Source organism: Podarcis cretensis (genome assembly GCF_951804945.1).
Source record: "Podarcis cretensis genome assembly, chromosome: 6".
Taxonomy (NCBI): Eukaryota; Metazoa; Chordata; class Lepidosauria; order Squamata; family Lacertidae; genus Podarcis; species Podarcis cretensis.
Window position 1 is genome coordinate 8,233,821 of NC_137175.1, and position 22,867 is coordinate 8,256,687.

The following is a 22,867-nucleotide window of genomic DNA, read 5'->3' on the forward strand; positions in this document are numbered from 1 at the left end:
ATAATGCCTAACAAAAAAGCCTCTGTTTTTTTTTTTAAACAAAAGTTATCTTAAACATTTTTTTCAACTCATTATATATCATTTTCCAGAAAGCTTTTACCACTTCACATGATGAAACATCCTATACATATCCTTTTACATTTCCAGCACACATCTGAACCGGTTCTACACATTTTCACATTTTTAAGTAAAGGTAAAGGGACCCCTGACCATTAGGTCCAGTCGTGGCCGACTCTGGGGTTGCGGCGCTCATCTCGCTTTATTGGCCGAGGGAGCCGGCGTACAGCTTCCGGGTCATGTGGCCAGCATGACTAAGCCGCTTCTGGCGAACCAGAGCAATGCACGGAAACGTTGTTTACCTTCCCGTCGGAGCGGTGTCTATTTATCTACTTGCACTTTTGACATGCTTTCGAACTGCTAGGTTGGCAGGAGCAGCTCACCCCGTCGTGGGGATTCGAACCGCCGACCTTCTGATCGGCAAGTCCTAGGCTCTGTGGTTTAACCCACAGCGCTACCCGTGTCCCATTTTCACAATTTTACTAGGTGTCAAATACCAACGGTACATTGTTTTCATATGATTTTCTTTCAACGAACACCAGGCTGTAAACTTCAAATCCTCTTTTCATAACTTATACCCAGGAAGAAAATTGTATATTATAACCATAATCTCTTACCCAGTGTATCATTACTGATGTAACTTCTAGAATTAGTCATCTCTGCCTGTTGTTGGCTCTGTTTGGCTTTGGCTACCTTTGGCCTCTCTGCTTTCCATCCTATTGGTCCTGGTGGGCATCAGCTGCCCCTGGGTGCAATGCTTAGGTAGGAGGAGAAAAGCTATGTCAATCAAACAGTGTCGGGAAAGGCCATAATCTCAGGGGCAAAAGGTTCTGGGTTCAATTTCTGGCACCTCCAGGTGGGGCTGGGGGAGAACTGCAGAGCCACTGATAGTCACTGGAGAAACGACAAAAGTCAAGGGAGCAATCACGTGACTCAGTCTGTGGCAGCACCTTGTGCTCCTAAGAATCACCGAAGGAGCTTGGGGAGGATAACATTTTCGGAACAGCCCATCATGGTGGAAACGGAGAGCATTTGGAAAGCAGTGCACTGCCAAGGTTAACAGAATTCTAGAGCTGGAAGGGACCTCAAGAGATATCTGGTTCAACCCCCTGCAATGCAGGAATCTCAGCTAACACATCCTTGACAGACGGCCATTCAGCCTATTCTCTAAAGTCCCCAAGGAAGGAGAGTGCACCATCTCCCAAGGGAGACCGTTCCACTGTCAAACAGCTCTTACTGTCAGTAAGTTCTTCCTGTTGTTGTTTACTCATTCAGTCATGTCTGACTCTTCGTGACCCCATGGACCAGAGCACGCCAGGCACTCCTGTCTTCCACTGCCTCCTGCAGTTTGGTCAAACTCATGCTGGTAGAACACTGTCCAACCATCTCATCCTCTGTCATCCCCTTCTCCTTGTGCCCTCAATCTTTCCCAGCATCGGGGTCTTTTCCAGGGAGTCTTCTCTTCTCATGATGTGGCCAAAGTATTGGAGCCTCAGCTTCAGGATCTGTCCTTCCAGTGGGCCCTCAGGGCTGATTTCCTTCAGAATGGAGAGGTTTGATCTTCCTGCAGTCCATGGGACTCTCAAGAGTCTCCTCCAGCACCATAATTCAAAAGCATCAATTCTTTGGCGACCAGCCTTCTTTATGGTCCAGCTCTCACTTCCATACATCACTACTGGGAAAACCATAGCTTTAACTATATGGACCTTTGTCGGCAAGGTGATGTCTCTGCTTTTTTAAGATGCTGTCTAGGTTTATCATTGCTTTTCTCCCAAGAAGCAGGTGTCTTTTAATTTCGTGACTGCTGTCACCATCTGCTGGGATCATGGAGCCCAAGAAAGTAAAAGATGCTGTCTAGGTTTGTCAAGTTCTTCCTATGTTTAGTCAAAATCTCCTTTCATGTAACTTGAAGCTATTGGTTTGGGTCCTGCCTTCTGGAGCAGGAGAAAACGAGCTTGCTCTATCCTCCATGTGACAGCCCTTTGGATCTTCAAAGGTGGCTATCATATCTTCTCTCAGTCTCCACTTTTCCAGGCTGAACATGCTCAACTCCTTCAACCATTCCTCATAAGGCTTGGTTTCCAGACCCTTGACCATCTCGGCGGCCCTCCTCTGCACACATCTCAGCTTGTCAATATTCTTCTTAAATTGTGGTGCCCAGAGCTGGACATAGTATTCCAGGTGTAGTGTGACTAAGGCAGTACTAATACTGCCCTTGTTCTGGATGCTATACTTCTCTTGATGCTTGTCATCTTCAGCTGAGCATCGCTTGAGCATGACCCCCCACCAGAAGGAAGCTAGCTTTGTCAGCTAGTCTTAAGGTGGGCAACAGTGGGGAGGGAAGAAGGACATAGCAGGCAAGCTTAATTAATTACACAGGAAAACTCACCTTGCCTGCGGCCTGAATTCCCATGGCTATGGCGCTGGAAATGGGGTGTAGGTTTTTGCTGCTGCTCCGAAAACAGATTCCTGTGTGCATAAAGACAAGAGTACATTTTCATCTTCTCTTTTTTAAAAAATCCAACTTAAGATCACATTCTCCCCATCCCCCTTCATAAGGAGAACTGAAATCTTGGCGTGGGGAGAGGGAGGGAGAGGGACTGGAAATTGCTGCATAAATCACCCAGCAGCACTGGTGGGGAACTGTTCCTTATTCCCTGGCACAGCTCTTCAGAGTGTGAGAGAGGAAGAATATGGATCTATGCAGGGCATCTGAGGCCAAAGTAGATGCTGCACGAAGTAAACACCTCAAGCTGTGAGGAGCATCACATCTGAGGGGTGTGTGTGTGGAGAGAGAGAGAGAGAGAGAGAGAGAGAGAGAGAGAGAATGTGTGTGCTTGCCTAATCAATTCCTCCATAGGCTGTTTTTCTGAGCAGAATCTCTCCCCCTCTCCATATGGTTTTTCACCCACAGGGGGAATGATACTAACTCTCCCCCTAGCTGAGCTTCAAGATAACTGATATCTTGAAGAATCACCTGAGATGGTCTTCCTGTCCTCTTTAAGTTTGGGGATTTTATGGCCTTCCAGGTGCTGTTCAGCTCCTGGTATCCCTGAACACTGACCTTGCTGGCTGAGGCAGATGGGTATTGTAGTCCAAAAGTGTCCAAAGGCTCCCCGGCTCCCCAGGCCTGGTGTAAATGATTGCAGCAACCAGATCTCTCTCCTTGCTTCCACACCCCTCTTTAAATTACACCTGCATCCTCAAGAACCACCTCTTTCCACATGAACCTACCTGGGCCCTGAGATAATCTTCGGCCCTTCTTCGTGTACCTCCTCCTTGAGAGGTCCAGAGGGTGGCAACACGAGAAAGGGCCTTCTCTGCGGTGGCTCCCTATCTGTGGAATGCTCTCCCCAGGGAAGTTGACCTGGCGCCTTCATTGTATACCTTTAGGCACCAGGCAAAAACGTTCTTCTTTAACCAGGCCTTTGGTTGATCCGATTTACATCCTATGCCCTTTTAAAATGTGTTTTTTTGGGGGGCACGGGAATGAGTTGCTGTTTTTATTAGCTATTTTGTGGTTTTATATCTTGATTTTATTCTGTGAACCGTACTGAGACTCCCAGGTATAGGGCAGTGTATAAATTCAATTAATAATAATAATAATAATAATTCTTCCCTTTGCAGGCTGCGTGGAGGTTCTATGCCACAAACCTCACTCGAACCGATTTGCATTCGACTTGGAATTACTACGAGCGAACTGTGACCGTCCCCATGTACAGGTCAGTATTTCCTTATTATGCTTCGTTTTTCTTCTGTGGGTGCCCACCTCCATCTTAGCATGCTTCTGTTTCGTTACGTTGAAGCAAACCATTCTGCTTTCACCGTTCTTTTAAAAGCTTGCCGGGAGCAGCCGCTGGCATTTCCGCAAGTTTAGTTTTATTTTCAATCGTTGCAGATTTATCTCCCCGTTGTTTCCATGCCCATGGTATTAATTTCTGTTCTTTTCTTGTATATGTGTGTCCGTGTGTACGTTTTGTGTTGGTTTTCATCTTTATTTTTCTGCACTCGTTGTTGGTGTTGTTCTGTGACAGTGGCCACGCCAAATGCCAGAAGACCTCCTGAAGGGCTTCCCCCGAAAGGTAAAAAATAAAAAAAACACCACTCAAACCCCACTCTAAAAAACAAACACCCTCTTCTTGATTTCCCCTGGCAATTTGAGTTGCTCTGGTTTGTCAGTGTAACGGGGGATTTTCTGGTGAGTCTGGCTTTTTCAAACAACCTGGAATAGCCTCTTGTGACTGCAGTTTCTTTGCCTTTCAACGTGCAAGAGTTTGAGAGCAGGAAGCGTTGGAGATTCCCAGGCAACTGAGCTCACCTTCTAGTAAGAGACTTTCAGCTGCAAAGTTAAGCCCAGCTTGGGGAATGTGGCTTGGATGGTGCCAACAGAGAGCTAGTTGGCTGGAGAAATGGGCAGCTGAAGTGGTTGGTGCTTCGGGTTTGACATTTGTAACTCGTGAAATATCTGTGCAGCTTGGCTGCCGGTAGGGCCAATACAACCCATGGCCAGGAGGCTGTGTGTGGCAAACTGTGTTGTAGCCCCCTTCCGCTACAACAACAACAACAACACGTTTCAAGAGGGTTCGCCGTGCTTTGTTATCTGCAGTTTGAGGGCAAGCTGCGCTTTGTGCAAACCATGGTTTGCCACATTTGGACATGCCCGCAAACGATGGTTTGTTGTGTACCAGAAGTTGGGGTAGAGTCTTATGGAGATGTGCGGCAGGCGGACAGTAGAGCAAGGAAGGCAAAGTCCCAGCCCAAACAGGAAGCCCTTTGTAGCTCTTCCTGTCCCGGTGTGTTCATGCACAACCTTTTTGGAAGGGGCTGGTCCAGAGTCTATTTTACCACCAGAAAGTTGCCCTGAGTTGCAGTTCCGCTAGTTCCCACATGGATTGCAAGGATTGCTGCCTTCTGTTCTGCTCTTTGTGCTCCAAACAACTTTCTGAATTTCTTGGTGCCATTTTAGCACAGTTGGGGAAATAGGATTTGCCTTCTGTTTGATTTCAATGTTTTTGCAACTCACAGAGCTTCCATCTATGCCTTGGCAGCCTTGAGAATCCAGCAAGAGCTATTTTAGACTCCATAGTTAGTAGCTGTGGCAATGTCTTAATCCGACGGACCCATTGACTTATTTTGCTGTTGTGCTGTTTGTTGTGTTTTGAAGTTTTAATTTTCAGTTTTTAGGTGTGTGGTTTTTTCCCCCCTTTTTAATAAAAAAAAAATCCCGGGCACTGAATTTTTGGGAGTTTGCATTTCTGAAATTTATTCTCTGCAAAGTTGCAATGGCCATTGGCCAATATCAATAAAAGCAATTAGAGCCTGTTAGGGAATCCAAGATTGCTTCAGTTTTGCAGGTGGTGAATGTTGAGGCTGAGCGTGAATGACTTTCCTAAGATTACCTGGTGAGTTTATCATCTGGATGAATGACCAGGAGAGGCAAGCTCAGACTTTGATAACCAGCGTCCTAGGAGAGGGAAAACACCCTCTGTTCTGTGGGCAATCAGCCGTTTATTATTTATTTATTTATTTCCTAATAGTTATACACTGCTTAATTGTAATTGTAACCCCCCCAAAAAAAACCTCAACGTGATTTCAAAAAAGATAAAAACGGAAAAATTACCACTAAGAAAAAGATCACAGCAATAATTAAAAACTTTCAAATAATAGACAGATCGTCAGCTTTCTAAGCACCTCAGGTAGGCTTGTCTAAGCAAAGCTGCTTTTAGCAGGCTCTGAAAGGAGTACTGTGATATCAATAGGCAGGGAGTTCCACAGATTTCAAGGTCTGGGGAGCTGCATGGGGGTGATACAGTAAACCATTTCAGTCCTGATGCTTTCACAGCCTGCCATATTAACATCTTAAAAACGTCTGATGAAATCTGGCTCTAACAACACCATCAGCATAAGAAAATAGACCTTTTGAGCATTGCACCTCTATTAACACCGGCAGGTAAATGTGGCTATTTTCAGCTGTGGATGTGCAGAGCTGACTCTATTCAAAATCTGGGTTGAATACTTTGTTCTCACAGCTTAGCATCTAGGACTGCAGAGCAGAAAGCGTGGGAGAGCCTCAACCACTTAATCTCCAAAGACACAAAGTCTCTGTGGTTAGTCGTGTTTCTTAAATTTGCAAGTTTCAAGAGCGTCTGCAGTGAGGCCGTATGTTTACAGTGCAATTCTGTTCAAGTGGCGCTTACTCACAGGGAAGTATATCTAGGATTGCAGCCTTGCCTTCGTTCGCACGGACGCACGTACACAGAGCATAAAGGAGGATGGAAGTATAACTCTCTCACACAGAATGAAAATGCTTGCAAATAATGCCCAATAGAAACGTGTGCATGTCTATCCTTTCTAAAAACAATCCTAATCAGTATAATTAAAGCTTTTCCATACCGTAAAGCAAACGGTCATGTTACATTGTCCAGCACCTCCTCCTCATTTATCCTTGGGCGGCTGAATGCCAGGCTAAAAAAACGTAAGAGATAAATTGGATTTTGTCCAGTTGAGTGGCAGCTGGGTTGCTATCGGCCAGAGCGAGACGTCTGCTAGAAATAAAAAACTGAGCTGCATTTAGTCTGATTCCTGATGCGTGGCCTATCCAAGCAGGCATTCTGAGTGTGTTTTTGACCACGGATGTTGTCCGATATCAGGGGCCGTGTGAAATGCAAGCGGCCACACAATGGGGGTTTTTGCAATTCGGTGGACGCTCGGGTTGTGAATGTGATCCATGCAGGAGGCATGTTCGCAACCTGCAGTGTTGCATCTGCACATGCGCGGGTTGCGATTCGGCGCTTCTGCGCATGCGCAAAGCGCGATTTAGTGCTTCTGCACATGTGCAATTGCCCAAACCTGGAAGTAATCTGTTCTGGTACTTCCGGGTTTGGCGCGGTAGGCAACCCGAAAACACACAACCCGAAGCGTTTGTAACCCGAGGTATGACTGTATTTACTGTATTTTTTGCTCTGTAAGACTCACTTTTTCCCTCCTAAAAAGTAAGGGGAAATGTGTGTGCGTCTTATGGAGTGAATGCAGGCTGCACAGCTATCCCAGAAGCCAGAACAGCAAGAGGGATTGCTGCTTTCACTGCGCAGCGATCCCTCTTGCTGTTCTGGCTTCTGAGATTCAGAATAATTTTTTTCTTGTTTTCCTCCTCCAAAAACTAGGTGCGTCTTGTGGTCTGGTGCGTCTTATAGAGCGAAAAATACGGTATACTGTAATCTTGATGCGATGACACCATTTTCTAATGTGCTCTCGTGCCAAGGCACGAGGTCCAGCAAGGCAGGGCTGGGTAGGGCAACAGAGAATCGTCACAGGGGCAGAAGCAGCTGGTGGGCAGGGCAAGAAGGGAATAAACAGCCAGACACGCTGAATGGACCAGGAATACTCATTCGCATTGCCTGGGCTATGGGCTCTCAACCTCATTTCATGTGGCTTCCAGGGGATGAAAAAATGGGGCAAAGGGAGGTTCCAGATAGAGAGATCACTAGCTCTAGTCCTGCTTACTGGCGGCATGTGACAGGAACGAGGCAGCAGTAAATCACACTGAGCAAGCTGGAGTTAACTCTTTATTAGCCAAACAGGATCTGCACGGGAGTGTCAGGCCTAGTGGGCACAGCAACCGAAGTATTGCCTCCATGGAACAGTTGCTGAGACTGAAGATTTTCCCTGTGACCCCCCCCCATCAATGCCCCACCACCACTCCCTGAGCTCTGAGCCGTCTTCCCTTGTTGGTTCGCCAGCTAGTTCCTCCCTTATCTACAGTGGTACCTGTGGTTACGAACTTGATTGTTCTGGAGGTCCGTTCTTAAACTGAAACCGTTCTTAACCTGAGGTACCACTTTAGCTAATGGGGCCTCCCGCTGCCACTGTGCCACCGTTGTGCGATTTCTGTTCTCATCCTGAGGTATAGTTCTTAACCCGAGGTACTGCTTCTGGGTTAGCTGAGTCTGTAACCCGAAGTGTTTTTAACCTGAGGTGTTTGTAACCTGAGGTACCACTGTAAAAGGAAATGTGACTCTCAATAAAAAAAAAAAAACCACTCCCCATTGTGCAGGACTCTCCAGTACCAGATCCCTTAATGTGTAAGAACAAATATGCTGGCTGACATACATTTAGATTTTAATCGCTTATGTATTATATTTCCTGGAAGAAATGGAGGAAGTGAGGGATTTTACTTTCATGGGCTCCATAATCACTGCAGATGGTGACAGCAGTCACGAAATTAAAAGACGCCTGCTTCTTGCGAGAAAAGCAATGACAATCCTAGACAGCATCTTAAAAAGCAGAGACATCACCTTGCCAACAAAGGTCTGTATAGTTAAATCTATGGTTTTCCCAGTAGTGATGTATGGAATGAGAGCTGGACCAGAAAGAAGGCTGATCACCAAAGAATTGATGCTTTTGAATTATGGTGCTGGAGGAGACTCTTGAGAGTCCCATGGACTGCAAGAAGATCAAACCTATCCATTCTGAAGTAAATCAGCCCTGAGTGCTCACTGGAAGGACAGATCCTGAAGCTGAGGCTCCAATACTTTGGCCACATCATGAGAAGAGAAGACTCCCTGGAAAAGACCCCGATGCTGGGAAAGATTGAGGGCACAAGGAGAAGGGGATGGCAGAGGACGAGATGGTTGGACAGTGTCCTTGAAGCTACCAGCATGAGTTTGACCAAACTGCAGGAGGCAGTGGAAGACAGGAGTGCCTGGCGTGCTCTGGTCCGTGGGGTCATGAAGAGTTGGACACGACTAAATGACTAAACAACAACAACAACATTACATTTCCTGTCCACCTTTTTCTCTGAGGAGCTCAGGGTAGTGTACATGTTTCTTGCCCCCCCCCCTTTAACAACAGCCCTGTGAAGTAGGTTTCTCTGTGGGTTCTCGATCACCAGCCTCAGCATCCTCATCCAGTTCTCCCTTTTAATTACTGTATTTGATTGCTAGATGCCCTGAGGACATGGATTCCAAACACGCACAGAGTTCAATACATCATTGCTCCTTTCCAGAACAGTATAAAACCTCTTCTTTCCTCTTTGAGCTGTTTTTCCCCCTGTGGCGGCTGCAGTTCAGAGTTCATAATTGTGACCCATGCTTCGTAAACAGGGGGTCAAACAGACCTTAGGTTGGAATCCTGCATCAGCCCCATGGACCAGGGTGGGTCCTATTCCAAGTAAACAGAGTTGTACTGTTAGCTGGCCAGCGCTGAAACAAATCTTCCATATTCCTAACCACCTAAAGGCACCCTTCATTTTTGGAGTTTAAATGGGGTGGTTTCTATTGACAGCAGTTTAGCATCAAAGGACTCTCCAGAGCCCTAGTTCCTTGGCCAGTGGAATATTCTTGCACAGGCTGCCTAGATGAAAATCACAGGGAATCCCCGTGATGACGCTTGGGGAGAAGAAACTCCCAGAATGAAGGATCCTTTCCAGAAGTCTCCCTAGCTGAGAAGCAGCCTGCGTCATTTCACTGCGGGCAGATGACACAATATGGCAATCCTGACTTGAGCTGAGCCAGGGTGGGGGTATTTTCCCGGATGCTAAACACAGCAGACCATGTCGCTTTCCACATCCCTGGTTTTCACAGCGTGCGATTTATCCCCGGGCCAACAATGTGCAGGCTCTCTTTCATCCTTAATGTGCTTATTTGGCAAACTGCGTGAGATGCCTTGCGAAAAATAGTATGAATCCATTGAGTCATGGCTGCCTTTCCTTGCCGGCTGGATGCGGGCGTGCGGCCTCAAAGGTTAAACTGAGGGGACCGATACCAGAGGTGGTATTCTAGGAGATGCTGAATATCCCTCGTGCCTCTCCATTATGTAGGGTGGGTTTTTAATAGAGTTGCAAAAATTGGGTGCCTCCTGCTCTCTCTGCCAAGCGGTGACATGAGCCCATGGAGTTCCAGCCACTCACTCACCAGGGTTTCTTTGGAGAATTGAGACAGAGTGGAGACTATCGTAGCTGTAAGAAAGATGGTTTATTCACCTGTTTGCACCATCAGTCTGCATGGGAGGAGTCCAGATCTTACAACACGGTCATTTCAAGTGGGGTTTGTACCCTCTTCTGAGTTTATGGATTTTCTCAGTTTCGTGCTCCCTCAATGCCCTGTTTGGGGGAACTTCCTGCGCCACCCTAAAACTGGTGCTAATGGGGAATGGGGAGCAACATCTACTGCCCTCTGCTGGGGTTTTCTCCTGGTGGCTAAACTCAGCTCCACTGGGAACCAGGTTACAGGATGACACAATGGACTCTGCTGGGGGCTTTTGGGAGAAAAAAAATGGCAGCTGGTGATCTTTGAGAGTGACACAGAAACTCTAATGAAGGGCAATGAGTTCTCTCTTCATCCTCTCCAATTTCAGGGAGGTTAGTTCTCTACTTTCACCCCCCAAAAAATTCCAGCTGAAAGTTCTTTATGGAGGGCATTGTCTGTTGTTGCCCCAATCCTATTGAATTCCCTTCTTCCCTCTACCATACAGCAAACATTACCCATCAGATGCTTCCAACGTCTTGTAAAGATGTATCTTTTGCTCAGGGTTCCCCTGACCCATTTGACTGGACCTTGATACAGGAATCCAATTAATCTCTGTTTAATTTGATTTTTATTTGCTTTTCTACGTTTTTATGCCATTTTATTTGTTTTCAGTTGCATCCTTGTTTCAATATCCATTGTTTCTATATCCCACACAGTGTACAACAGCACTTAGCTTTCTTTAAAAAACCATTAAGTGGTTTAGAAAAAGCTTTTAAATGGATAATTTTTGGCCTGGCATTAGTTTTTTGGTGTGCTGTTTTATCTGCTGCTGTTTTCTTGGCATGTGTGCTTTTTTAAAACAGGATTTTATGGATGACTCCTGGTGTCAGCCTCTAGTTTAACGTCACCCTTTTGTAGACGTGCCGTTTTGTGAACTGCTTTGCATCTTATTTTTAGAGCACGAAAGGATCACATAAGGATTTCAAATAAGGATCAAAGGAGATCTTTGGATCCCGGCCGCTCCCCTGCCCCGTCTTTTTAACAAAAAGCAAAATATCCTGTTGCTCTTCTTCTTCTTCTTCTTCTTCTTCTTCTTCTTCTTCTTCTTCTTCTTCTTCTTCTTTCCCTCGTAGCCGAGTAAGATTGTCTTTCATAAACACCGTTTTAACAATGAGTCTGTAAGTGACTGTGGAGGCCAGTTCTGGATCCACACATCCTTCCACAGTGGGGACATAGGTTTCCTGGTGGGAGTAGATCACTGTGTGGATTTGCTAAGTGTGCCTTCCTCTTAGCACGTTTCTCCCCTTGCATCCTGAGTTCGAGTGTCTTCAAAGCCCATGACACCTTGGGTAAAGGCTGTTTTCCAATTGGAGCTCTTGCAGGCAAGTGATTCCCAATTGTTGGTTTTTATACTACGTTTTTTAAAGATTTGCCTTGAGAGAGTTTTTAAACCTCTTTTGCTGACGACCAGCATTACGCTTTTCATTTTTAAGTTCGGAATAGAGAAGTTGCTTTGGAAGGCGATAATCAGCCATCTGCACAACATGACCATCCAAGAAGTTGATGCTGAAGAATCGTTGCTTCAGCACTGGTGATCTGTGGTCCAAAGTATCTCTGCTCTTACAGGTGATTGCATAGAGCTGGTCACAATATGGTAGAGAGAGAGTCAGGATACTGCTGTGGATAGGTCAGTCTTCCCCCAACATGATGCTCTCCAGATATTTTGGAGCACTTCAGGTGGTTGGGCTGACAGGAGAGTTCAGTAAGTCCCAAGGTGAAAAAGAGCTGATACCTTCTCTCGCTTGTTTCCCACTTGGGAAAAGTGTCTTCCTGGCATGGAGGTGGGAGAACTCTTGCTCGTTTCACCACCACAGTGCAGACAATCCTTTATCAATTCCATTCCCCCATCAATTGCAGCATTGCACACAGTTCTGGAGTTTAAGCAAGGTTGCGCACAAGGATTTAGTCCCAAAAGCGAACAGGAAGGAATGTCCCGTGAGTTCACAGAAGTGCCTTCACAGCAGACTGTGATATAAAGCCGACAAGAGCTTCTAAACACCTTGTTCATTTCACCTCTGAGGACGTATCTTCGGGCTTGCAGAGCTGGAGTTAGGGACAAAGTTTTATCGGTTTCTCTGTAGCTTTTCACAGGCTTTGTACAGGGATTACATAATTTAGGTTCGTTGTTGATTTTTCCCCCTCCAGGATTTGGTATCCTGGGGAAGAATTCAGTGTAACACTAAATAAATTATTCCATCAGCTCAGGGCACTTCAGACGGAATGATCCCTCTGCTCCTCACCTCGTGTGCTGTTCTGGGGGGTCCCCTGACTAATTCTTTTGGGGGGAGGCATGTGGGGTATGGAGGAGAGAGGAGGGAATGTTGCGTTCGTGGAAGACTTTGCACTGGCTTCTGCAAGCAGGACTTATGAGTTGAACCCAGCCCTGTACAATTGTGGGAGGCCAACTGTCCCCCACTTTATGTATCCAGGGCAGCTGTTTGCCAGCTCCATCTGGTACGCTAGCTGAGACTCTACTTGCTCGCAGATTGACCTTCTGGTACCTGCCTGGTTATCTCCTGCTTGTACTACTACAATGTGATCTACCTTTGGGGCTACCTTTGAAGGTGACTTGGAAACTACAACTAATCCAGAATGCGTCAGCTAGACTGGTGACTTGGAGAAGCTGCCAGGTCCATATAACACTGGTCCTGAAAGGCCCACATTGGCTCCCAGTACATTTCTGAGCAGAATTCTAAGTGTTGGTGCGGACCCTTAAAGCCCTAAACAGCTTCAGCCCTGTATACCTGAGGGAGCGTCTCCACCCCCATCGTTCTGCCCAGACACTGAGGTCCAGCTCTGAGAGCCTTCTGACGGTTCCCTCACTGCGAGAATTGAAGGTACAGGGAACCAGGCAGAGGGCCTTCTCGGTAGTGACTCCCACCCTGTGAAACACCCTTTGATCAGATGTCAATGAGATGAGTAACTATGTAACCTTTAGAAGGCATCTGAAGGCAGCCCTGTATAGGGAAGCTTTTTAATGTACAATGTAGCCTGACATGTTGCTTTTAGGTTGCCAGACTATAATAATAGGCCAGAAGAAGCCTGGGTTTCACTTTCTGTCTCTCTTACCTTCTGGTGTGGGGTTCTGTACATAGTTTGCTTAGTGTTAAGTTTTTAGTCTTATTGTAAGTTTAAGTTAGGGACGCGGGTGGCGCTGTGGGTTAAACCACAGAGCCTAGGACTTGCTGATCAGAAAGTCGGCGGTTCGAATCCCCGCAATGGGGTGAGCTCCTGTTGCTTGGTCCCAGCTCCTGGCAACCTAGCAGTTCGAAAGCACGTCAAAGTGCAAGTAGATAAATAGGTACCACTCCAGCGGGAAAGTAAACGGTGTTTCCGTGCACTGCTCTGGTTCGCCAGAAGCGGCTTAGTCCTGCTGGCCACATAACCCGGAAGCTGTACACCGGCTCCCTCGACCAATAAAGCGAGATGAGCGCCGCAACCCCAGAGTCGGTCACGACTGGACCTAATGGTCAGGGGTCCCTTTACCTTACATGTTACTCTAAATGTGTCATGTGATGTAATGTCAAGGTTCTAAAAATTAAAACCAACTGCATGGGGATCTGGATTGGGCCACAATCCACACAGGGTGGCAGTGGTGTTTTAATGCATCCACCTCTCTGCCGCAATTTGAAAAGAATCAATTTGAAAAGAATATTACATAGCAATTAAGGATTGATAGGTCAGGAGCAAACTGAGCAAACTGAGACCTAGGGGTGGCCCCAGGGGCTGTCATGGGAGGCGGACCCTGGTGATGTCATGGGCAATTCTTCCCCTGTGTTCCCTCCCACCACTGAGTCCTGGAGATGGAGGTTAATTGGGAGAGTGAAGGAGGGAGTGGTGGAGGTCACAACTGCTCCCCAAGACACACAATAATTTGCAGCCAGCTCCTGCCAGTCTGAAGCTTGGAACTGCACACATAGTCTGCTTAATATATACATTTTTTAAGGCATTCTCTCTGTCACCTGGTTATTCAAACCCTCCTCCTGCCGCAACCCCAGAGTCGACCACAACTGGACCTAATGGTCAGGGGTCCCTTTACCTTCACCTTTACAACTCCATTTTGAAATGATCAGAAAAAGGAGACTGGGAATAGACGGGAAGAAAGGCACAGATGTTCTTAAGAAGTATTTCATCATCAGTGGAGGAAAGGAGACAAGCAACAGCTGCAAAGAGAGAGGATCTGTCCATCATATTAGAGTCCCAATCTACGCACTGCTCCGATTCCCAATGGATATCGCATAGATGTTTCCAAAGTGAAGAATTAAATTTTAGATGCTATGATTTACAAAATGCCATTTTTAAATATATACCAGATGGAGAGATTCTGCATTTTTCTGTGAATTGCACATCTAGATTTTTCTCACTGTCCTCTCTGCTGATCTTTAAGGTGATGCCGAGAAGGTCACACACGGTGGAGGTTTAACTCTCTTCTTTGTAATTAGGATTAATAACACTTGCCTTTCAAATGAAGAGGATTAATTAATTCTTGTAAGTCACCAGAGAGCCTCTTTATTATTATAGGTAGTGATTTCATCTGCAGGAAATCTCCTCTGGTTAAATCTTAAAAAGTGCTATAGCAGGCTATAACTCAGCCACCGCAGAATGGCAGAATTTGTCTTCCTGAGTTGGGCAGAAGTGTATTTATCTAGAGTATATAATGACAAGAAGAGCTCTGTTGCTTATGCTACCTGGAGAATTAAAAGTATTTTCCTAAGGTCTGTCCTTCCACCCTGCAAATAATATGGGTGCAATTCCATGTAGTCTTAAGTGGGGAATGCGTGTGCAGAACAAAGTCCGCTCGGGCAACAGGACTGACCTGGGGGTTCCCCTTCTGAGCAGATTTAGCACACATGTTCCACAACAACTTAGGGTTACAGATAGGTAGCCGTGTTGGTCTGCCATAGTCAAAACAAAAAAAATTCCTTCCAGTAGCACCTTAAAGACCAACTAAGTTAGTTCTTGGTATGAGCTTTCGTGTGCATGCACACTTCTTCAGATACTTCTTCAGGTATCTGAAGAAGTGTGCATGCACACGAAAGCTCATACCAAGAACTAACTTAGTTGGTCTTTAAGGTGCTACTGGAAGGAATTTTTTTTGTTGTAACAACTTAGGGCTCACTCTTAATTTCAGGGTTGTGAGTTCAAGCCCCACATTGGGCAAAAGATTCCCTCATTGCAGCGGGTTGGACTAGATGATCCTTGTGGCCCCTTCAAACTCTACATTTCTATGATTCACACTTACCTTTCCTCCCGCGCTTTCTATGCACAGTTTTCCCTCCCAGTGTGGTCCTTTCCCTGTGAAAAACTCACTCTTTAATGCTGAATCAGAACAAACAGCAATTAGGGGTTTCTGCAGATTGCTGTTTGCTCCAATTCTGCAGTAAAGAGTGGACCTGGGCCTAGAAATGCCGCACTAAAGGAAATCCAGATGACCCTTGGTTTAATCCTGCCCTGCAGGTCTGGATATCCTTGTGCACAGATCTAGGATGTCTCACTTTAGGGACACTGTTGCTTCCTTAAGGAGCATCTCTTCTTAGTTTATCCTGCCTCAGAAGGAAGGTAGGAGCACTTCTTTTCCCATCAGGATTTAGCCTAACTTTCTTCCTGACATGCTTATCTTCTGTTTGCGGGGATTTTTATGACTTGAAAAACATCTTATTGCTGGAGCCCCCACCTGCAGTATGATATAGTAGAAGCCTGTCTCCCGTTTATCTCTTCAGAGAGAGCATCTAACTCAACATTTTATCGTTTCTGCTGTTGCTAAATATATAAGAAAAGATCACGAGAGCTTTCCAAACCAGAACAATGATGTGTGGAGCAAAATAAGCTGCGATTAAAAAAAATATATATATGCAAAGCAGCTCAATTTCTTTCATGCATCTGCATTGATTTTATGAGCCAGCTGAAAATTGGTGAGGACACTGAGAAGAGGCAGGATTGAAGATATATGGATTTGAATGTTTGAAGACAAATGCTTGCTTGACTCAAATCTTGTTCAGGGTGTGCAGAGTTGATGTGCATCAGCTTAAATGCAAATTTGCAAAGTTCTGGGTGTTTTCAAATCAGATTTTTTAAGAATTACACCTGCCATTGTAGGCAATGTTTGAATTTCGCAGTGTGTGATGTGCAGAATTTCTGGCGAGTTTGTTGAAGACATCTTTCCAATTTTCACAATTTGCGGTTATAACTTCCAGTTAATTGAAGTCTTTTGGCGCTCCGTTCTGGCTGAAGCTTTCATCCTTTACAGAGATAACCACTTTCATTCCACCCTGTTCTGCCCCCTTCCTTCAGGCCATTTAAGCACTTGCCTGAGACGTTCCGAGTGACCCTTGTAAACTGTGTGCAGTAGACAAGTGGGGAGAAACTTGCAATCGCGGACATGCCCATCTTTAGTCCCCGTTAAGTGTATGTAATATGTTGAGATGCTGGGATTGAAGTTGGGACCTTTCCCATGCAACGCATATGCTTTATCATTGAGCTGTGGCTCCAGGGTCTTTTGAATTTTAATAACCTAACTATTGGGACAGTGAATGGGGTTTCCAGCTCCTCCCAGCTACACTCCTCAAACCAGTTTAACAACAATATCTTCCACACCAAGGGACTAGCTCTGTTGAGGGCATGCGTTCGTGGGTTAGGAACTGCTAAAATGAAATCCGCAGCCTTTCCCCCCAAACTACAGCTCTGACAATCCTTTGGAAGATCAGAAATTGTAGAAAGCTGATGTCAGGTGGTATCTGATGCTGAGTAGATGTGGTCATGGTGACACCTTGATGGTTGTTGAGAGGAAGAATACTCCTTTGGGGAATCTTAACATTGGCTTCATGTACCAAATCTACTGTAAGTGGACAGGTTTTGCTCATTCTTACTGTCTTTATTGATGTTGGAACAGCAGAGAGATGTAATAAAGGAGATCAGTGTGGTGTAGTGGTTAAGAGCGGTATTCAAGTAATCTGGGGAACTGGGTTCGCTTCCCCGCTCCTCCGCATGCAGCTGCTGGGTGACCTTGGGCCAGTCACACTTCTCTGAAGTCTCTCAGCCCCACTCACCTCACAGAGTGTTTGTTGTGGGGGAGGAAGGGAAAGGAGAATGTTAGACACTTTGAGACTCCTTAAGGGGAGTGAAAGGCGGGATATCAAATCCAAACTCTTTTTCTTCATCATCATTTTGGAGGGTGACGTTTATTTGGCCTCGGGCAACAGTTTGTTGATCGGCTCACTTACAGGAATCCTTTCCTCTGCTGTAACCTTACTATGGTTTGTTCCCTCATGTTCTACATCAACAGTGGGGAAACCTATGGTCTGCAGGCCCAATACTGCCCAATAGTGGTCCTAAATTGGCCTGTGAGGCTGTTTTACCCAACCTGTAGCTAGCTACCTGATGCCCTAGGCGATGTCAGGTGTGGGGCAGGCAAAGTCTTGGCTGCACAGGAGCATAAAATGCACTCCTGGTTTTTCCTAGGCACCCACCCCAATTGCTCATAATCCAGAAACTAGTTTTGACCTAGTTTTGACTAGTTTTGATTTATGTGTTTAAAATATTATGCTGAATCTAGGCCTCTAAAGTGGACTGACTGCTGAGCCCTTTCAGAGTTTACCTGCTCGATGGAACTCTTAGCTCATGTGCTAATTTTCTTCGTTCTGTTTCTTTTCTTCCCACCTTCCTTTTTTTAAAAAAACTTTGCTTTCTCCCCTTTTGGTTTCTCCCGTCCTCTTTTTTTCTTACCCCACCTTTCCCCCTTTTTTTGAAAACACTCGAAACCTAAAGCTCACAAACGCAAACCTATGGGGCTTCCAGGTATGGAGATGCATGTGGATTGAAGTTCGTGTGTCGTTTTGTTTTGTTTTGTTGGGAATGAACCCTGCTAAGTTCGTGTGTCGTTTTGTTTTGTTTTGTTGGGAATGAACCCTGCTAAGCTTGGTTTTAGACACATGAAAAGAGAGACCCTCTACACAACGCAGGCGACAAAGCCACATAGCCAGGCACCGACACCTACACAATATTACGATTCCGTGCACCTTCTCTACAAAACGTATCAGATATTGCTTTGCATAGAAAAATGGGTCGAGAAATGGCTCTTTCAAATTAAGAAGAAAACTGGTGAGTACGGAGGGCCGGACGAGTTTGTCTTTTCCCAGCAAACATTTTAAGCACCCTGTGTTTACACATCTACAAAGGGTGACTGGGTTTCCCTAAAATCTAGGAGAGAACTGGATCTTCACAATTCACCTGGCCTGTGGCTGTATGAATAAACAGACACTGCTATGAGGGCAACCCTGCTTTATAACTGGGCACAGTGCTTCGCACCAGTCCTTTTAAGTGTGTTTTATATTTTTGTTAATTGATGGCTTCCTATAGCACTCCTGCTGATCCCTCCTCTCTCCTCTGCATTTTCTTTATCTACTAACTTCCTCTCCGCCTCCACCACAATCTTCACACCCTCTTATTTCTGTCCTCTATGCAAGCCACTGAATGCAGGAAACTACCCTATAGCAAGTCATGCCATTGGTCCATAGAGCCCAATACTGTCTACTCTAGCGGGCAGCAGCTGTCCGGCATGCTGGAAAAACCTGCTGCCTGAGTTTCTTTTTAATGAGAGTTGCCGGACATTGGACCTTCTTACTGTGTCTTTTAGGGCCTAAGTACATGTTACTCTAGGGACGCGGGTGGCTCCACAGAGCCTAGGACATGCCGATCAGAAGGTTGGCGGTTTGAATCCCTGTGACAGTGTGAGCTCCCGTTGCTCGGTCCCTGCTCCTGCCAACCTAGCAGTTCGAAAGCATGTCAAAGTGCAAGTAGATAAATAGGTACTGCTCCGGTGGGAAGGTAAACAGTGTTTCCGTGCGCTGCTCTGGTTCGCCAGAAGCGGCTTAGTCCTGCTGGCCACATAACCCGGAAGCTGTAGAAGAAGTTCCCTTGGCCAATAAAGCGAGATGAGCGCCGCAACCCCAGAGTTGGCCACGACTGGACCTAATGGTCAGGGGTCCCTTTACCTTACATGTTACTCTAAATGTGTCATGTGATGTAATGTCAAGGTTCTAAAAATTAAAACCAACTGCATGGGGATTTGGATTGGGCCAAAATCCACGCAGGGTGGCAGTGGTGTTTTAATGCATCCACCTCTCTGCCGCAATTTGAAAAGAATCATTCTTTCCCCCACCCATAATTATTACATAGCAATTAAGGGTTGATAGGTCAGGAGCATCTCACACTCTGAGATTTCAGGGCCCCAATCTGAGACCTAGGGGTGGCCCCAGGGGCTGTCACGGGAGGCGGACCCTGGTGATGTCATGGGCAATTCTTCCTCTGTGTTCCCTCCCACCACTGAGTCCTGGAGATGGAGGTTAACTGGGAGAGTGAAGGAGGGAGTGGTGGAGGTCAAAACTGCTCCCCAAGACACACAATAATTTGCAGCCAGCTCCTGCCAGTCTGAAGGTTGGAACTGCACACATAGTCTGCTTAATATATACATTTGTTTAAGGCATACTCTCGGTCACCTGGTTATTCAAACCCTCCCCCTGTCACTTGCAGGGGAACAGGCAAACCTGGTGACTTCAGACCAGTGTGGAGGTCTGACAACTCTAACAGCAATAATTTCAAAACTCCTACTTGGTGTCAAAGAGAGTTTTTGCCTTTCTATCACTATTTACCATGCTCCAGGGTGGAGGATTAGGGATGCGGGTGGCGCTGTGGGTTAAACCACAGAGCCTAGGACTTGCCGATCAGAAGGTCGGTGCTTCGAATCCCCGCGACAGGGTGAGCTCCCATTGCTCTGTCCCTGCTCCTGCCAGCATAGCAGTTCAAAAGCAGATTAAAGTGCAAGTAGATAAATAGGCACCGCTCCGGCGGGAAAGTAAACGCCGTTTCCGTGCACTGCTCTGGTTCGCCAGAAGCAGCTTAGTCCTGCTGGCCACATGACCCAGAAGCTGTACGCCAGCTCCCTCAGCCAGTAAAGCGAGATGAGCGCCACAACCCCAGAGTCATCCATGACTGGACCTAATGGTCAGGGGCCCCTTTACACTTTACCTAGGGTGGAGGATTAAATTAAAAAGCAAAGTCATGTCAAGTGGAATGTATAAAATAGCAAACAGATGGACCTCCATTAAAACTGGTCCTCATTTCTAGTCTGCCAGAAATTCACTTTCTTATTTTTAGGTTCTGCGCAGCTGGCATAAAGACTTGATTGTGAGGGCGGTCATGTGGATTGGGTGGTATTCAGCTTTTACTCACCAGTGACCTATTGAAATTAATGGACCCAACTTAGTCATGCTCATTAATCTCAACAGGTCTACTCTGAGTAAAAGTTGAATGCCGCTCATTTATTTTGTTCTGTCCCACAAAGCTGGATATCAGTGGTATTTTGGGGCTGGGGAATGCTGTAATTGGCACAACCCCACATAAGAAGTTCATTGCCAATGAGGTGATGTAGAACTGCATAGTGGGATTTTGTTTGCTTCCTTGGCGCCTTGGTAATGTCTGAATTGGATCTACACCCTTGCTTTTGAAAGAGCTAAGCCCAATGGTCATGAAGGAAGGATGAGTGATACAGGTATCCAGGAGCTTTTGGCAACATGGGACAATTTTTAAGAAAAACTGCCTTCCAGTGTACCGTTCTCCTTTTCTCTCTTTTCACATCTCACTCACCCTTTCACTTTTCTTTTCTTAATCCTTTTCTGTTTGAATGAAGACAGACGTAAAATTTGTAATTTAAGACCCGGTGGGTGATCCTCACCAAAATATAATAGTAATAATAATAATAATAATAATAATAATAATAATAATAGATTTTTATTTATATCCCGCCCACCCCAGCCGAAGCCGAGCTCAGGGCGGCTAACAACAACAAAATAATACAACATTCTAAAATCATTTCATTATAAAATTAATTCAAATCAAATTGATGGCAACCATTGGGCTAGAGTTCTGTGAAGATTGCCAAAGGAGGGAGTCAGGCTGTGCCCTGGCCAAAGGCCTGGTGGAACAGCTCTGTCTTGCAGGCCCTGCGGAAAGATGTCAAGTCCCGCAGGGCCCTAGTCTCTTGTGACAGAGCATTCCACCAGATTGGAGCCGCAGCCGAAAAGCCCTGGCTCTGGTTGAGGCCAGCCTAACCTCTCTGTGGCCTGGGACCTTCAAGATGTTTTTGTTTGAAGACCATAAGTTCCTCTGTGGGACATACCAGGAGAGGTGGTCCCGTAGATACAAGGGTCCTGGGCTGTATAGGGCTTTAAACCATGCTTTGCAAAGAAAATAGTAGATGTACATACATTCCAACAAGTTAAATGCTGGATCAGGGCTGTCTAGGGTCTTCTTTTCCCCTTTTAAGCAGCCAATGTATACCCACTTGTTTCTATGTCCATCCTGTCGCTTGTTTAAAAAAACACCACTTTTTTTTTTTGGCAAAGCTACCGCATATCACATTGGTCTTTACCCTCGTCTTTCCCTCTGGTAGATGTTAGTGGCTTCATTGGTGCAACTCACTTTAGGTAAGGCCACAACCCGTTCGTAGGTTGTGCCGCAACAGTTGATGAGCACCATTTTAACCACTTCCATCTGCCAGGAGCAGCCTTGTTCCTCTCTCTGCATTGTTTTCCCTGCTGTGAAATGGGTACGTAGCTGTGCTCATCCCACAAAATATATGCGCTGGAGTAGAAGGCAGCTTCATACTGACATTGTACAAACGGTCTTCAAAATACTCCCACCTGGCTCTGATTTCCATCCCTTCACTTAACCTCTCTCCACTCTGAACGGTTTCCTTGAGTTGCTCTCCTCCACCCAGCCCTTCTCTCTCCCCCTTGCTCCCCTGCCCTTGGAACTGCTTCATGTGTAACAAATAAAATTAACCCTTTGTGGTGTGTGCACGCGTGCATTTTGTGGGAGTTGTGTATTGTTTCGTTCAGCCCATTCTTGTGTTTTTGTGTCCGGTATCGTTAGCTGACCGCTTCGAGGCATGGCCCAGCGTTACTGACCTTGCCTTAATGATGTGTGTGCTTCTCAGTAATTAGCCACCTGTGTTTCCCTTTTGCTATGGGCAGTGAGCAACTGGTATCCTTCTATTTTACATGCTACTGCAGTTGAAGAGCTGATTATCCATCTTAATGACGACTTTTAGCTTCCCATGAGTGATGTGCGTAATGAAGTCAATGAACCAGGCAGGAATCCGAAGACTTGATTGTGTTGGGCTGCATGCGCTGTGTTTTCATCCTGATGGTTTAAATCTCTGTGCCTAGCTGTTTAAGTGAAGCATGTTCCTTTCCAACAAGGTGACACCTCTTCCGGAAAAAGAGAGGATATTAAAATATCACTGAGTCCAAGCATGCAACGACAGAGCTGTCCAGGCTAAATTAAAAACAAGAGAGTTCTTAGGCATGTTGTCTCTATTCCCACATTAATTTTTGAGGGATGCATCAAAGCCTTGAATTATGTAAGGCAATAACATCCAACTTGGCAAATTTGGTACTTTCAATGTTTTGGTCTGCACAATAAAATCAATATTGGGAATGCTGAACATGAGCATTTTTGCAAGGGAACTGCAGCAAAAAAATAAAATAAAATAAAATCTTATTGAGAACTACCCCTCAAACCCTTCCCAATTAATTTCTGCCTGAAAAAAATGTATACTCAGGGCCTTTTTTTCAGCCGGAACTCACCAGAACACAGTTTGGGCACCATTGCTACTCTAAGAGAATGAGGGAGGTGTTCATGGTGAGTTCCAGTACCTCTTTTTCTAGAAAAATGTAGCACTGGGTATACTGTATTACTAACACCGGATTCCAGTCTACACTTATTGT

At 45.8% G+C, this 22,867-nt stretch overlaps 1 protein-coding gene across 10 annotated transcripts in view; it reads left to right on the forward strand.

Moving 5' to 3' along the window:
* Positions 1-22,867, forward strand: part of KCNQ2 (potassium voltage-gated channel subfamily Q member 2) — a 148,541-nt gene that overhangs the window by 72,645 nt on the left and 53,029 nt on the right. For 6 of the 10 annotated variants that reach the window (XM_079979094.1, XM_079979085.1, XM_079979090.1 and 3 more), the window contains exons 8-9: positions 3,685-3,779; positions 17,847-17,876. In XM_079979094.1, the coding sequence (XP_079835220.1) occupies positions 3,685-3,779; positions 17,847-17,876 (125 nt within the window). Of the gene's footprint in view, positions 1-3,684; positions 3,780-4,091; positions 4,271-17,846; positions 17,877-22,867 lie in introns of those variants that run through there. The other 4 variants (XM_079979087.1, XM_079979091.1, XM_079979093.1 and 1 more) reach the window with 2 other exon arrangements.